General features: G+C 34.7%; 1 protein-coding gene across 1 annotated transcript in view; it reads right to left on the bottom strand.

The window, feature by feature from the left end:
* LOC118735486 overlaps nt 1-13,478 on the bottom strand; it is a 14,245-nt gene extending 767 nt beyond the window's left edge. Inside the window, exon 1 of the mRNA XM_036465276.1 lies at nt 12,890-13,478. Within this exon, the coding sequence (XP_036321169.1) occupies nt 12,890-13,119 (230 nt within the window). The 5' untranslated portion in view covers nt 13,120-13,478. The remainder of the gene's footprint in view (nt 1-12,889) is intronic.
* Between the last annotated feature and the right edge of the window lie 4,986 nt (nt 13,479-18,464).

Raw genomic sequence — 18,464 nt, 5'->3', positions numbered from 1 at the left:
GAAAACATGGCTGACAAAACGCTGGAATGTCGAGGGCGCATTTTTCAGGCCGAATGGCATTTTTAAAAATTCATACTGACCCAAAGGCGTTATAAAGGAAGTGTACTTAACCGATTCTTCTACCATGTATACGTGATAGAACGCACTCTTTAAATCAAATAATGAAAATATACTTTTATTTGCTAGCCTATCAAGCAAGTCATCAATTAGAGGCAATGGAAAGTTATCTTTCAAAGTTACCTTATTCAAATTACGAAAATCTACACATAATCTTATATCACCCGTCTTCTTCCTTACTAAAACAATGGGAGAAGAATACTCAGACTTACTCGGCTTAATTATTTGGTTCTGTATCAAATCATCAAATTTAATCCTAACCTGCTCTTTTTCGCTCTTTAGCATTTCATTTTCTCTCTTTTGTAGTTCACATTCACGCTTTAGCAATGCTAACTCATATTTTAAGAGTCGCCACTCATTTGCATCACTCTCTTTTTCATCACAGCATTGCTACTGCATGACTCTCTTTTTCTTTAGTTGCAGCACTCGTTTGATTATTTGCGTCGTCGTTTTTCGGTAAAATTACACCACACTCATTAACGACGTCTGCACTGCTCGCTCCTTCGTTGATTCCACTGGCTTGCCCCTTGTCTCCGTTGTCGTCTTGCGTAGCGTCAGCGTCAACTGCCGAATTTTGAAAACTTCCACGACGCTCCTCAGAAATTTCTTGTAAGCGAATAATTAATTCGGCTTTATTACCTGATATTTTCTGTCCGAGCGAACGCAAACATGATTTTAGTTGCTCAACAGCGTACAATTTACTTAATTCTTCACTTGAAGGCATTTTGGGTGAAAACCTCTTCTGATACTTTAAACAATAAAACTCACACACGACAATTGCTTGTACTCGTCTTTTCGTTTTTTATTCAACTGACTAGGGATGTCGGAAAAACATCGATGCATCGAAAATATCGATGTTTTGCTTCGATGCATCGAAAATTTTCCACTCAATGTATAAATAGTCGATGTATCGATGTATCGATGTTTTTTGAAAACTGACATCTACGGTACATTGAACCGTCATCCCAGTTTTTCAATTGTTCAAAAAAAAGAAGTGACTTTGGCCAAAAAATTTAAATGGCTGCAAGAAGTTCCGCTAGCAACAAAATTAGCTCAGTTGCAGTAATTTATTTCAAATTTTCTAAAATTTTTCTAATAACATATTTTGTTGTGAGACATTATCTGAAAAATCCTATGCAAATCGATGCATCGATGTATGCCCTTCGATGCATCGAAAAATATCGATGTACATTTCGATGCATCGAATCAAAGAAAAACATCGATGTATTTTTGCCACTGACATCCCTACAACTGACTCGAAGGCAACATGGCCGCAATATCGCCGCAGATCGTGTTATGTGGTTAGTTTTAAATATGACAATACAGAGATGCCGTTTAGTTTACATATCATAAATATTACATAAGAAATTATATAGGGGGAAATGTAAATGAGAGTGTGATAACGAACATTTATGTTGGATCATTTGAAACTCAGATCACTACAAAACATCATGCACAAGTACAAAATAATACAGTATACTACCATGCATGCTAAAATTTTTTTATCGGAAACTTTATGTTCCTTAGTGCCAATTTTTGTATCGGCTGGTTTTTTGCAAACTTTTTGTTTTAATTTGTTTAGTAATTTTTTATTACTTTTATTCATGCTGTTCATGCTGTTTTCAACACTTTCGGTATCACTTTTTATTTTATAAAAAAAAAATTCTCATTGGGCACGTCGATACGCGCCTCAATTTTATTCAATAAATTATACCCCAAAAGGAGATCGGATTTCAAGTTTTCTATTTCATAAAAACCCTGTTTGACTCCAAATAGGGTTATCAAATGGTAATATTTAATGATTTAATAAACATTCACGGAGTTTACCATTTTGTAAATGGCTAATTCGTTCCTATTTTCAGATACCCCCTGCCTAATATAACATGAGGTAGCCTCTGTATAGACAAGATCTTTTAAATGTTTGTCTAATTTGGCATCGTAGAGGTTGATGAAAGGGAGGACATCCCCCCTTCCCCTAAAAAATGACTTTCGTTTAAATTGTTTACCCTTTGGGTTCTTTCCTGCGGACGAAAGCTATGGTCGCTTCGGATCGTGAGCATTTTGGGTTTGAGGGCCCAAATTCTTAATGGCTGCAAAAGCACTCGTGATAGCCATATTTGTATTTATGAAACCATTATTTTGTTGCGGTTTGGTAACAATATTTTTCCGGAATCTTGATAGCGATGGATCTATATCCATGGGCTCTGGTTTTGTTATGTCGTTCCTTAATGGGAACCTCAAGTTATTACTTGAGAATTTTGGTTACCTAGTTCTTATTTTTTCAGTTGCGAAATTTTGAGCAAATAATGCTCTCTGATTGTTTGATTCGAGCTCCTGTGCTTTTGCCAAAGCATCAGGCAAATCGTCCGGCTTAAGCGAAAAAAATAATATCTCTTAAGGGTGCATTGAGCCCTGTTATAAAAATTCTTAAGGCGTGATCCCTATTCTTACTAAGCTCTTTGGTTATATCTGACGCATTGCCATGTTTCATTATTGTTTTGTTTATTAATAAGGTCAATTTTTTGTTGACCAGGTTGTAATATTCTACAACCGACATTACGGCTTGTCGAAGCACGCTTAATTCTTGCTTAATAATGTGTATCGGGCGTTTGTCCGAGTACGCGAAGTCAAGGCGAGCGACTATCGCGTCGAAATTTAACACGGTGCCGTGGTTTGTTAGGACATCATTCGCGTCCTGAGTTACTTTGTTTCTCAAAATCGTAAGAGCCGTGAAGTATTTTCTACTGTCTCTCACGTACAGGCTTATTGCGTTATGAGCTGCTTCTCTCCAGCTAGCATACGCGTTTACTTTTCCCTAGTGATTTTATCACGTCAAGGGACTCCTGGCACACTATATTTTCATTTATTCTTTCGGCTTCATAATCTGTAGCCCTACGAGTATTTACTGTAGTTATCGTCCTTGCTTGGTGATTGTAGCTGTCGATTATTTAATTTTTTATTTGTGATCCCTTCTAGGAAGGCAGTCTCTTCTATTCTGGAGGGTCTGGAATTTAGAATCGCAGAGTTGAGCAGAATTATAGATTGGACTTAATTTTTTGTTATTGGCTGTACAAGCCTTTATTTATCGCGGCTAATCCTTTGCAGGATATTTTAAAATGCGCGATTTTTTTATTTTGTGAATTCAAAACATTCGCGGTTAATCTTTAAGGATACTTTATTATTTTCTCCTTTTACTTTGACTGAAGCGTGCGAGCTAAAAATTTTGTGAATTCGAACACTCGCGGTTAATCTTTAAGGATACATTATTATTTTCGGCTTTTGCTTTGATTGAATCGTGCGATTTTCGTACGTAAATCGGCAAAGCACGTTCTTAAAAAATCACTTTACACGTTTAGCGGAATAGAACTCCTTGATATAAGGGTTCGAATTCGTTTATTTAATTTGATCGGTATATGTCTTAAAATATTACAGATATGCGATATTTTACTTTTTATTTTTTTATTTATTGAACTCCCAATTTAAAAATGATTTCTATGTTTGATCTATGTTCCGCTATTATTTTAAGCTGACAATATTTTCTTTTATATTTTCAATATACAGTAAAACCCGCTTAAGTACCTCACGAAAAATGTCAGCTTTTTGGGGTACTTAGGCGGGTTGGGTACTTAAAAGAACCCGCTTAAGTACCTCGATGCGGGTTACATCTTGATGTTAACTTACATACATACTTGAATAACAACATTTAATGAAGTATGCACTGTTTAAAACCAAAATCGTAACTTTTTCTCAGAAGTGTTTTTTAAGTATACACTATAAAACCATTCAATTTTAGTGTATTAATGTGCATGTGTGGTGGTTAATTAGAAAAGTATTAGTCGTTAATTTTGATTGAACAATTATTAACAAGTATTAGGTAGTTTCCATTTATAATTGGGTGTTCTTGATAACATTAGTGATTAAGCTGTAAATCTATTAGTTTTTAAGATGACAATTATTTCTTAAAATACAGTGGTTACTAAGCTTCATTCCTTTTAATAATTTATTTTCTTCAAATATTAATGTTTTATTTTCATAAGGAAATATCTCTTCTATTTTTGTTTCTATTTAATCTTTTTCTTTGTTGGGTATTGGAATGACGGTTCTTATTTTAACATATTCAAAGCTTTTAGATATTTTTATGCCGAATACTAAATTTTTATTATTTAGAATTACTGCGCCCAATTGTAGATATTTACTACAGAGTTTATTATAATCGATATTATATTTTACTATTTCCGCACTTGTTAATATATTTGGATGTATTATACCATATTTAGCTGAAGGTGTTCAATTCTACTTTTCAGTAATTGAATCTTTGTATATTGATCTAAGTATACATTTTGTTTATATTCGTCTTACATGAATTTGTTTATGGAATTAAGCTCTTTTTCTATTTTTACTCGATCACTTTTAACAATTTCCTTGAGATGTTCAATAGCTTAGGCAAAATAATCATTTATTTTGATTTGTCGGTTGATTGTGTCATTTGTCCGTAAAAGATGTCTTTGTATATTTTGTCTGTCGTCCTTATCCATTGTACCAAAGAGCCATTTTGACATATTGCCTACTGCATTAATTAATCCTGGCTTGTTTCTAGTTCTAATTGGCATAAGTGTCAGTAACTTATTCCTTACGTCTAACAACTCCCTTTGTAATATCTCCTTATTCGGTATATTCATTAAAATTATTTTGTCGGTCATTGCATTGATAATGTCTTCTAGTTGTTGAATGTCAATCATATGTAGTACTATATCGCTATCCTTAGGTATTTCCTTCTCTCTAATTTGTAAATCTATAAATCCGGTTTGTTCAGTTAGTTTCGTCAATGTCATTATTCCTCCGCATTGTCGTATTATCAGTGTTATTACTGCTATCATGATCCATGTCTGTAAGTTTTAATGGTTTCTTAATGTTACATTGGTGGACGTCTTTTAGATTTCCTTTCTTATACCTTGGCTGCTCCTTATGTCTAACAGCTTTATAATTTTTAATAAATCCTGTCGTACTTTTTTCCTCGTAATTTTTCCTTTTACTATTCAATTTTTCTATTATTTTACGTTTCGTTGTTTCTAAGTTTTTCCTGTTTCTACTCTATTTCTTGATCTATTTTATTAGTATGAGCTTCGTTTGGGGTGCACTTTATTGTTGAATGAAATCGGTCGTTATAATTTCGAATAGCTTTTTGTATGAGTTGTTTTACTGATAGTTCTTTATTTAACTTATACAGGATTCTAAACCTTTTTGCTACAGTATTGTGAAACCTTTAAACATCGGCTACGAGGTTTTGTTAAATGAAGTTCCACATTTTCATAATCTAAAAATTCTTTTAATCTTGCAGTTTTGAATTCGTTGTCTGCCACCATTTTCCTAGGTTTCCCTAATTTCGCAAAATGGTCTTCTAGCTGTTCCATTATCGTAATATGACTTCCATCATTCAGCGGATAAGCTGCACCAAATTTAGAAAATTTATCAACAACAGTCAAAAAATAAAATCCTTTCATAACATACGTATCGATATATATAATATCTTTTATTTTTGTAAGCGTCTCCGTAAACTTCAACTTTGGCTTAATGAGCTGTCTGTCATATTTGACTTCACATTGGTTGGTTACAATTTGAATTAGTTCCATTAATTTTGGATAATAAATTTTATTTCTTATCTAGTTGTATGTTTCCTGAATACCTGGGTGAGCGTTTTCTCTAACATGATACAAAGAGATTTGCTTTACTGCCTCGACTTCTGTTTCAATATCCTGTGCCCTCTTTGTGCATTTAATAATTTACGCTCTGATATTTCTGAAAATATTCCTATTTCACCTTTTCCGATATATTTTCGAAATATTTCGCTCATTCTAAGAAAATGGTGCTCTGAAATGAAAAAAATTATTTTTTCATTGTTTCATCATCCCCAATATTGTTAACTAAAAAATTTAAAATATGCTCATATTTACCCTCCGTTTTTTTTTGATATAGTGTCCTCACTAATTTCTATTCTACTTAAAAAGTCAGCTACTTTATTTTCTTTACCTTTTAAGTATTCTATGTCAAATTGATATTCCCCTAATTTTAACAACCATCTTTGATGTCGTGTTGACATATCTTTTCCTCTGTATTTGGAATGTAATAGCGTTTTCTTTTCTCAAAAAAAGTTCTGCCCTTTTATATGGGAACTCTTTCTTTGCGTTGCCCTGAAACCTGAGAAAATGTTGCATTCTTTATATGAGAATGAAACAGAAAATGTAAACATCCATCACAATTTATTTATAGAACTTAGTAAAGCTGAATTATTCACTTGGCCTGTAAGTCTTTAACAATTTTAAAGCAAAACACTTATTTCTGATAGGGAAAATAATTGAATTTTTACAAGATTAAATTAAAAATCAACCATGCAATCTCTCACCCTAACGCTTATTTGAGGGCAGAAAAGGCAGCACTTTCGCCGGATCAGAGCGCAACCTGCTGAGAAAAGAACACGACGCCTTGTGAAAGGGCTGAGAAAAGAACATGAAAATGTGACAGCGCTAACACAATGCAGAATAAGTGCAGCCTTTTTTCGAGAAAAGAAAACGCTATAAGTATTTGATTGGTTGGTGGTCTGTTAAAATTTAAAATTTTCTCCATAAACGTATGGTCTAAAGTAATTGCAACTCCACATTATTACGAGAAACTCTTTGTCTGTTGCAGAATAGTTTCTTTCGTGGTTATTCAAAGTTCTTGAGGCATAACACACTGGGTGTCCTTCTTGTGACAATACTGCACCTATCGTATAGTTTGCTGCATCTGTTATCAATGTAAATTGCTTCTCAAAATCTGGATAACGCAAAACTGGATTTGTACTTATTAATGTTTTAAGTTTTTCGAAAGCTTCGATGTATGTCGGGTCTTTAAGGTTAATTTTTGCATCTTTCTTAAGATCTTTAGTAATTGGTTGGGCTACCTTAGCGTAATCTTTTACGAATTGTCTATAGTAACCAGTTAATCCTACAAAACTTTTAATCTGTTTGTCCGTTTTAGGCAATTGCAAGTTTTCAAAAACTTTAATTTTATTAGGGTTTGGCAACATAACATCTTTTGTTAAAATGTGTCCAAGGAACTCGGTTACCTTTTTTAGATAGTTACACTTATCTATTTGAATTTTTAAATTCTTACTTTCAAGTACTTTAAAAATATCACTTATTGCCCTAATATGTTCATTTAATGACGTGCTGAAAATAAAGATGTCGTCTAAATACACGACGCATGTTTTATTTATGTAATCTCTAAAGATATCATTCATCAGCCGTTGGAATGTGGCTGGCGCGTTTTTCAGACCGAATGGCATCCTAATGAATTCATAAGTCCATGTGGTGTTACAAATGCAGTTTTTTCTCGGACTTCCTGTTTTACTAATATCTGGTGATATCCCTTCGCTAAGTCTAGAGTCGTAAAATACTGAGCTCTTCCTAACATATCCAAAATTGAATCAATATTTTGAAGTGGATACTTGTCGTCTATTGCAACTTCACTAAGCTTTCTTTATTTAGTCTATTACAATTCGATATTCTTTCTCACCTGAATTATATATATTTTTTGGGTACCACTATTAATGGGCTTGAATATCTGGAATGGCTTTTTTGAATAATTCCTTGTTCTTCCATTTCTTTAATTTGCCCTCGCACCTCCATTTCATGCTGAGGTGGGTGGGTACCTTTATAATTTCGAGTTAATTTGTTGTTGCGTTGTGGTTTTTATTTCATGTTGAATTTAGTTAGTTTATCACCTTATCATAAATATTTCTAAGTATCTTTAAAAATGTTGCCATTTTTGATCTGTTTGTTTTAAAGTCTATTTATTTTAACATTGATATTTCAGTATAAATGCCATCCATTTTAAAACATCTCTTTCTTACAAATGACTGAAATATATTTATATTTATAATTGAAGAAATATAGTATTTTTTCTTTTTAATTTTCAATTACTCTTTTTGTGTACAGTTTTACCAATAGGCCGGAAGTGGTTTTATGTTACTACTTTTTTTATTTGCTTTAAAAATTCCTCAAATTTGTCAGTTGCACAGTCAGGTGTTTTTGTGGTATTCACCAAAGTTAGCAAGTGGCCTGGCACTCTAGCAAAAGAGCAAATGAGCTCAAGCAACGATTGTTGACAACAGTCGTTGCTTTAGCCGATCTGCTCTTTTGCCAGACTGTAAAATAAACGAAAATTTTCATAAATTGTACTGAAAAAATGCCTTACGAAACTCCCTTCGTTACATTTACGTATGGTTCTTAAAATTTTGTTTTGTTGTGAAAAATGTTTTCGTATTATGAACGAAAGTTTCGTACGTAGTACAAAAACCAAGACTACGAAAGTAGTAGTAGTAGCATTTTTACGAAATTTTATTGTCAGTGTATCTTTATATTAAGCACACACTTTTATTTTTCTCAAAGTGGCGCTGAGAGTTTTAGCTACTAATAAGAAGCTGACTAGCTATAGTAATTAGCTTTTTTCACTTTTTTAACTTTTTTATTTCAGTTCGTTTCGTTTTCACCGATAAATTGAAAATTGTTTTGGGTCCTTCCGAATGCTACAGTACACTTTAGTTAACAGCAATTGATTTTGTTTTGTTTCAACATTTTTTCTCCTCTTTCGTGAGGAGACTTAATTCTATTGTTCCGAAAAAATATTTTTTCGATAGAGACACGTTACTAGCCGTATTTCCTTTCGGGCTGCTACTTCACGTTCTCCTGGAAGAATGGCCAATTAATTATACACGAACGCGAATTGAGTTTAAAAAAAAAAAAACAGTTTCTAAATACAGCGTAAAACTGCAACTGCACTGTCATTACAATATCATCTTATTCGTAACTGATTTCATATTTTTACATACAAATATATGGGCATTTCAAATGGAACGCCAATGTTTATAGTAACTACTTAGCTGTCTTAGCAGCGGCGGAAAAATGGTGTCTTTTAAAGATTCTTGCAATTTAAAGATTTATTCAACTGTAATGCGGAGTCAAAGATTTTGTTTACATTAACGGTTTAAGTAGAGTGATATCGATTGACTTAAATTTCACCGTCGTCTCCCTGAATGATGCTGGGGTTAGTGTGTTCCTTAAATAAGACTTTGCTCAGCCTGACGGAATCCCTACAGTTCTCTATGGACTGCCAAATAACTCCGACCTTGCCCGGGCATCAGACTGATTACAATGTTTGTTTTCACTTAATTCTATACCTCATGAATCTTCATTGCCACGTTGCCTTACCAGATGCTATGCCTTGGCCTTGGTTGAGGGTGTTGGGTGTAAGATTTAGTATCCTCTTTGGCTGGAATTGCCGCGCTGGTTAACACGAGATCCCCTGCTTCCACCTCTGCTGTTGTTTTGATATGAATAGGTTTGGTGCTGTGACATTTTTTTTTTCCTTGATCACGATTTTCAATCGGGCAGTGTTTCTGAATGTGTCCGTACTTTTTGGACTTGTGACACTGTATGTTTCTCGCACTTCCTCTTGTATTATTCGCCTTAGCTGTACATTAAACTCATTTCTGTTGCTGAATTTTAACTTTATCTCCTGTAGTAGATATTCACATGTTCTGTTCTTTTCTGGCAACACATCTATGAGATCACCGATATGATTCAGTGACACCAGGAGTGCTTTTAACATATAATTCAACTTCTCCCCTTCAGTTATTAGAGCCCCAGCCGCCTTTAACTTGTTGAAACTCTTTTCGAAATCATTCGCGAAGTTCTCTGCATTTGCGTGGTTTTCCAATTGCATACTTTTAATTTCACTTCTGTGGACTATTTGTAGAGCGGTCGACTTGTCGTCATACATTTCGTCGAATTTGTGCAACACTTCGCGAGGTAATTCGAGGTCCTTGTGTATTCAAACTACTTATCCGATAGGGCGCTAGAGAGATCGTCCTCGTATTTTAAAACCTTCCTCAGGACCTTTATACCATTGTGTTTGTACCTTTTTGCTTTAATTATCAAGCTTATTATGATCGCGGATGCCAACAGAGTCATTAAACCAATGGTGACTGCGCAGAACGAGTATGAATTAGGTTGGAAATGTGTGCTAAGTTTCTTATGTTAAGTTTCTGCAGGTACGGTAACAGCAATAATGTAGTATGTTCCGTAAAATTTATGAGGTGAGCAGGTGGACCTTCTGTATGCGAACGACTTATTGCTTTCCAGTTTCCATCTACAGGTATGTTTCCTTGAAAGGTTATTAGAAACGTACCTCGTATTGTCGTGACTGAGTTCTTTCCTTCTTGGACCTTTACTGATGCGTCATTTATCACAACTAGGCCATCGTCCGATTCTTCAATCGGATTGACGTGGTCAGCTGATGTCGTTTTACAAGTCGCAGAATTATGATTTAATAACTAACGAACACACAGGCTCTCCTGAAGTAGCTGGCAGAACGTTATAGCCGTTGAATCTTTGCGGTTTCTGAGGGGGGTGATATATATGATCGCACTCGGCTACCGAGTTCGTCTCCATCATGAGCATCGAATTTTCGTGCAACAACGGAAGCTTCTTGCAAATTTCCATAATCTCTGGGTATTTAATTATAAAGAAAACAGCATTATCCGGCAGTGACATGAGAATATCACTAATACGAACGTTAGCAAAGTGGCCGGCAATTAACATTTGTTTTACATCTCTGGCATCCAAAATAATTGGGTTTGTTACACTTGCCTTACCCAAGGTTATCGAATAAATAAGATTTTCAATGTCCGTCATTATTTCCCTGTTCCTGCTTGTGACGAGCTCGAACAAAATTCCTGTATCTATATCTGCTTTCTTGGTTACGTCAAGTAATTCATTCACGCGCTGTGTCAGCTGATTTCCTAACCTGCATTTCTGTATTTATAACCATTTGACGTTCACTTGCCTCTATCAGTGGCTTGTTCTCAAACCTTGAAGTCATTGTAGTCGTTGATATCAGGGGTTCCTGCGATGTCTTTCAGCGCCGTCCCTGAAGAGTTTACACTGCGGGCCTGTCTATGATGGACTCTTAACGTGTCAAGTAACTGAAAAATTTGGTCAATGCCAGCCTGTAATAATTCCCTGATGTGGGATTGCGGGAAATGGCCAATAATATCTTCAGTATCAAATGCAACCCTTTCGTAGTTTGTAAGATTAATGCTGTGCAATATTGAACGGTACCGCTCAAAAAGAGTTACTTGTCCATTGCTGACTGATATGTAATGTGCGTTTGTATAGTTCCACTGCATCAGTGCAAGGAGAAGGTATCTCAAATTAAAGGATTACCTGAGGTTACTTTTGTGAACTATTCTCTTTCCAATCATCGCAGATGTCCCCAAAGCTTTTGTCACAGTCCCTTCGACGCAGATTTTTCTAAACTTGTTCCCTATTTGTTTATTCGTTTTCACGAAAACCTTATCCCCGGGTTGAAATGATTGTGTTTGTATGTATTTATTGTACAACTCGAATTCTTTCTCCTGAGACTTCTTAATTCTATCACTAATTTTATCTCTTAACGATTTTGGAATCGATTGAGTTATGTCGATGGGCCTTTGTTCGGTGACGGAATGGATTGACCTGTTGTATTTGGCTGTGGCGAGTAGTATTTAGTCAGTCGTGTCATATATTCCTTGGGTGAGCTTGATACAGCGGGCGATCTCGGTGAGAGTGATGTGAAAGCGCTCTACCTGCCCGTTAGAAATACTATGGTAGGGGGGTGTGGTGTAGGTGTCTGCGCCGAAGTGGTCCCACAGCAATAACCTGATCGTTTGTGAATTAAATAATTTCTCATTATCAAATATGTTGTTTTAGTGTTCTTGAAGAAGTTCAAAACTTGCAGAAAAGCTTGATTTTTCTATCGTCAATCATATCTCGGGCAATGCTATTTATAAAACGTTGAAATATTATGGGTGACTTCTTCAGACCGAAAGGCATTTTGGGTACTTGTATTGACCATTAGAGGTCAGGCTACCAACTGTTTTGGGACTAGTGACACCTTTATGAAGCTAACCGGTGTCAAATTCTATACTTACAAAGTTAAAGGCGCCGATGACATCTCTCTCATAATCTACGTCATTTGTAACGAAGGCCACTTCATGCCGAGGTTTGAAAACGTTTGCCATGTTCGGGCAGAAGCGATAGTCATGAGTCATGCGCCAGCTGCTGAAGCAGGATCAGTGGATATAGACAATTGGGCTGCATGTGCTCATTCCGCGAGCAGTTATAGGACAGCATTGAGTCCACTATTGCTCGTTGCCACCTGTTTGTTGTTGTTGACGGCTGCCTCGGATTAATGTGGTATTATTTATTCCCACTTCAAGTCATATTTTCGTTCAAAAGTTGTGCGATTGAAGACACCCATCGACGCCAACTCATCGGGCTCCACATTAGCCAACATTGCAACCGATCGTTGCACATTTACATCGTAAGAGCGTTTTGCATCGCTGCTGTCATAAGTCACGTGGTCACGATTTACAGCTCTATTTGCTAAATCGAGTGACGTCAGAATGGGGAGCACTGTGTTCATCATTTCCCCAGCGCCCATCCTCACTAGATAGTTTATCGGAAAGCGCACAGTTTTCGAAAAGGGGTCTTGCACTCTGGGAATCTGACTGAACGATGTTCTGATATTCCCGGTTAGCTTTTACGTTAAATTGTAGTACAACCAAGATTCGTGACCACCGTCTTAGGGCCCCGTATTTATACCAATCTGACATCGCCAAAAGTTCATGCGGCGAATTAAAATCTTTGTAACACGCATTCGTCATGATGCTCGGTTGACGAGCAGACGTTTAGATGTAGATGCGACAATAGGAATTTTACTTACAGCAGCAGTATCAGAAGTCGGCTTAAGCAGAGCGCCCGCGTTTTGTTTTATCTCTTCAAGCGGAGATTTCAATTCTTTCAATGACTTCCGCCGTTGTTTTTTCTTTTTTTCTTCCAAATCTTTTCGCTCTAAACTTTCGTGCAACTTTTGTGGTAGCAATTCTATGTCAGTGTCCAATATGTTGTGCAATGAGTAAGCCATTTAAATAAGGTTTCTAACTTAATTTACGTCCAACGCTTTGTTGAACCATCCTGAACTGATTTGTAATATTCTTGCCCTGGCGGTGGAGCTCTGGTGGAACAACCACCAGGTTTAAAGTTGGGATGATCTGGTGGATACATTTTATGTGTGCTACCCTTCACACAGTAATTTGACGTACACTTCTCACCACTGGGAGCTGGCATCATAAAATTTTAAATAAAATTACTAATTTAACTTCAAACTAAATTGTAGTCATTAAACCACAATTCTGAAATAAAAAAATCATGAACAGGTTGAAAACAGAAGGTTATTCACCACCCAACCAAATTTCTTCAGTCTAAGACTGTTCCATGACAAAACAAAGGTAAAAACAATAATAAAAAGAAAGACTACATATAAAACCAAAAATAGCTGCCGATTTAGATCGTTCATCAACCAGTACAAAACACGACAAGGTATCACATACTCTTCAACCCTAGTGTTTGCTTTAATACTACAATAAGCATCAACACCGGCCTCCGTACGAACGCAAGAAACAGTGTTAAAGAGAAATTAAGTACCAAACAAAAACATAAATGATATGATAGTCGTAAAATAAACAGAATAAACACCAATTCGCACATCTATCGTAAAGAATCGCAGATCAACTGAAAATTTTCCGGTCGATTCCATTGTCACGTTCGTATAACACTAGGCAAAATTAAAATAATAATTAACTTAACTATACGAAAAACAACGACTTGAAACACATATTCTCTTACTAATTGAGTCCATAAATACATAAACAGGCAACCTCACCGATATATATTCCTCCATTTGTGTTCAGCGACGGTCTTTTCATGGGAATAATCATTTCTGACCATGATAACTGCAAACGACACTGGGTAAATATGTATAAGTAACACGCCTTGTGAGCACACACAACCAAAGTACCACATTGTGGCCTGCAGGTTCGGTGGTCAGTGCGTAGCTTATAACTGCCAGAATAATACCGCCGATCTAGAGCCAACACAACCACCAAGGATGAAGCGGTAAGCTGCTTGGAATCCATTCGGGTGGCGTCGACCATGAAATATTTGTGTTGATAATGGCTTATTAATGCCTTCATCAGAATTTGAATATTCGGAACAGAATTCCCTATGCCATCGATGATAAAGTCGATCACTTCTGTGTAGGTAATGTTAGCACGCTTTTCAAAAGCCTGCATATTCAGCAGATAGCAGTGCAACGACGCGTCCTTCTTCTGCTTTGTCAACTCCGCAATCAGTGCCTTGTTCAGGGTGTCGTAGTTTAGTGCGATCGTGGTTGACAGAAACACTCGTGCTGTCTCAGTTAATGAACAGCGGAGAGCAAGTATCTTCTGAGGAATCCATGAGGACTAAGTACGACACGTCATCGCCGTTAAATTTGGGGAGGACGTGCTCAATGTTTCCAAAGTCTAGGCTGCGTTTACTTTTTATGGGGGCCTTTTATAGTTGTCCTCACACCTGAGTTATTATTTTCGCTCTTTTCTGATCCGGAAAGCTGATTGATTACGATTTATTGGACAATAAAATGAAATACCACGTTCACTTGTTTGAAATTTAGCTGGTTTCGTAAATTGGGTTTTTTTGGATAATTAACGGCAAATTATACGAAAGAAACGTTCGCTTCGGGAAGAAATGGTCCTACTGTTCGGATGGTACTTGAATAGTTTTGCCTTCGCTATTTATAATTAATTTCTGATTTTCAAGATCAAATCAAATTATCAATTTCAAACAAAATTTCTTTTACTCCGAATTAATGCATCTCGTGGTAATTTTTTATTATCGTATAACCATTAATGGTTTTTATGCTCTTATAAATGTCTAAACCTTTTGAATTTTTATTTATTCTTGACTTTATGCAGAGTTCGTGCCATGAGTCATAATGGTTTTGCTTATTAATAGCCTAAATTTTTGATTGACCTCGTTATAGAAGTCTATCAAGGACCTCGATCCTTATCTCAAGACACTCATCTCTTGTTCTATGATGTGGTCTTGCGGCTGAGAATCGCGGCAAGGTTTAAAACTGTACCATGGTTGGTCAATTTTTTCAAAATTTCATTTTTGATGCAGAAATGCATCTAGATGCTCTGGAGATGGTGTAGTATATGAAAATTATCGTCTTTTAGGGATCAATTCATTGTTGCAATAAACCTTAATTTTATAATTTTTACCTTTTTACCTGAAATTTAAGAATTATTTCATGAGCTCTTATAAATACATCTACCAATTACGATTTGATCCCTCGGAAATGTCTAATAAAGCTACAATGAAAAAACTATTGAGTTTGGGTGTAGCACTGCTCATTTATGACTGCATGTGCAATATGTACATAGATATGTGTACCTCAGTAGCCAACTTGTCAAACATTCGAAATTTTTAGATTTTGGAAAAAATAATAGTACGTTTATAAGCTTCGGTTTAGTCCGATTTTCAACTTTTTTCGAATAAAAAATTATATAGAATGCCTCTGGAAAATGTTGCCATTTGGGAAAAAATTTTGAGACTTTCGAGGATTTACAAACCTCAGTTCAACGTTTATTTAACTTTTATATGAATTAAATGCATTTAAAAAGTATATGAATGAATTTGCACCAAAAATAAAAGTAAAAATCACAGTATTTAGAAGGGCACCAAGTTTTACTTTGTAGAGAAGCCAAAGCCGCTAGAACGCAAGGTTAAAGCATTGAAAAATGTGCTTTTTAATAGACGTTCCACTGCAGCTCATGGTAATCCACCGATAGTATTTTTTTTTTTTTTGTGAAAAAGTGCATCATAAAAACCGCTTTGTCGTTCATAGTCGGCCTAAAATCTTTACATATCTCTAAATTTTTGTGACAACATCAAGTTGCAAACCACACTGGATTGGATGAGAGGTTCGACCTTACGTACACTTGCGCCAAATTAGGGGGCTCCAAATATTTTTTTGCCACACAACGAGATATGTTGCTAAGCTTAATCAAGCATACATACATACATACATGCATATACATACAAGTATAAAGCTTATGTGTTATCTACGTTACTATTATTTATGCAGATATTTCAGAGTTTTCGCAATTTTTAACTGATATTTTTTGTAAAGATCAAAAAATTAACGCGCATATTGTCGCCATCAATGTGAAAGACTCGATTGATAGGAGAAGCGAACAACTTAAATAAACACAGCGTTTTAAAGGCAATAATAAATCTCATGTTTTGCACAGATATATCTTTGAGTTTTGAAGAAGGGTGTAGCTAGGGTTGCCAACATTTTCTAAGATATTTATAGTACTTTTTCGAATAAAATTGGGAAAAATATAGTACCTACACTTCAAATATATATAGTATTTTTTTTTAAGAAAAATTAAAAACGCTTTTTAAGTAATGGAAAAAGTTCTTCCCGTGAATGCCGAAGTTGCTGGAATAGAGAGTAGAAAAGAAATATTAAGTAAATTTGTTAATTCTTTCTTAGTGTTTTTAAAAATATGTTGCCTTTTTTGATTATAAACTCACTATGACCTTCTACTTTGAAGAATATTTCATTTAATATTGTTATTTCAGTACAAAGGTCATCCATTTCAATACAGTATTTTCGCGTACTATATTTTTTCCAACAGTTTATAGTACGCCGATCGGAAAAATAGTACAATTATAGTACGGTTGTCAACCCTAGGTGAAGCTGATAATAAATCAACGGAATGTTTAAGAAAGCACGTTAAAAAAAAATAAATAGTTCTTTGCCTTAACAGTGACTCAAACCTGTGACCACGTGTTGATTTTTTTAAATATTCACAATGTTTTTCAAGTTAAATTTATTACATTTTTTTCTTATTTTTCTATAAAAAATATTTATTGTCCAAGCTTTAACCAAAACCATTTCAAACAATTATACAACATTTAAAATAATTCAACAAAGTTTCATCAACATTTTAAACTTATTAATCTAAATCATTACAACATTTTCGGGTATGCAGTTTTATAGCCCACATAATTTTATTCCAATGGAGGAGTCCAATTTGCAAGCGGGTATCGCGTTGATTTTGAATACTTTCTTTTTTGCTGACGGATTTTCGCACTTTTTTTTTTAATAAAATTCGGAAAACTGTTTGCAACACAATTTCAAAAAATCAACGCCAGCTTTTATAAATTGCATTTGTTATATAATAAATAGCAAAAAACCAATTCCCTTGAAAAACATTGTGATATTAAACAAAAAATCACTTGTGTGAGTCACTGTATAACGTCGTAGTACATACACTGGCAGTCACGCATAACTTACCATTACTATTTTTTATGAATTAAAATTTAACACTATAACAAAAACTATATAAATAAAAGTTTCAAACTTTTCAATCAAAATTTAGGGTATGTATGTAGATTCATAGCCCATTCAATTGTAGCCCAAACTGGCATTGATTTTTGAATATGACGCATGCTTTTGAAAAAAAAAAAATTCAAAATTTAACGAGAACTTTGGAGTACATGAAACTTGCACTTTATGTATATTTGCTTCAAAAAAAGTCGTCGAACACAATTTATATAGAAGAAAATGCAAAACATTGTCAACGAAAAATTGCCAAAATCAACGGTAAATTCTAGCCATGTCAAACTTGTGCTTTATTATATAAACATTGAATGGGCTGCAAAACTGCATACTCAAAATCTTTTTGAAAAAATCTAATTAAAGAGCCAAAAATTTTTGCGAAAGTTTCCTGACTTTTTTTTAAATATTGCACAAAGTTTGAAACTTGAATTTATATGATTTTTGTTGTAGACAATAACAATGTTTTTAAAAAAAAAAAAAAATTAAATAGATTTAAGCAAAAAAAATAATTAAATTTTTTAATCAAGAAATCGCCCCTGAGAAAGCTAAAGAAGTTATCAAAACGTCGGGCTGTATTGTTACATTAGGTCAATTAGCCTAGAATCCAGAAAGTTTAAAAAAATAAGTAGTTAAAACTTGTCAATATGTGGCGCACTTATAGTTTGGTGTATTTTAGATTTTCGTTTAAATATCATTGAGTTGACTAGAGATAAGTTTCCAAAGCGATGGGAGAAAACGGACATGTTAAAATTGCCAAAACTATTTACTCATAACATTACACAACCAAAAGAAATATGTATGTACGTATTTTATAATAAGCATTTTATACAATAAGCATTAATAATAACAATTAATTAATTATATAATTTTAAATTTCTAAAAGTACAATTTTCAATTTTTAAAATCTATGTTTAGTGCAAGATGTAGGAAATCATCAGCATTTGCGTTTTTTTTTCAAGTTTGTACTCTGCAGAAATTTTTAAGGAGCTTTGTGGCACATCTGTGTTCATATTATA

The sequence above is a fragment of the Rhagoletis pomonella genome, unplaced genomic scaffold (assembly GCF_013731165.1).
Source record: "Rhagoletis pomonella isolate Grant_MI unplaced genomic scaffold, Rhpom_1.0 Rhpom_scaffold_00003, whole genome shotgun sequence".
Taxonomy (NCBI): Eukaryota; Metazoa; Arthropoda; class Insecta; order Diptera; family Tephritidae; genus Rhagoletis; species Rhagoletis pomonella.
Note: the sequence above shows the minus strand (reverse complement) of the source record. Positions and strands in the feature narration are given on the sequence as shown.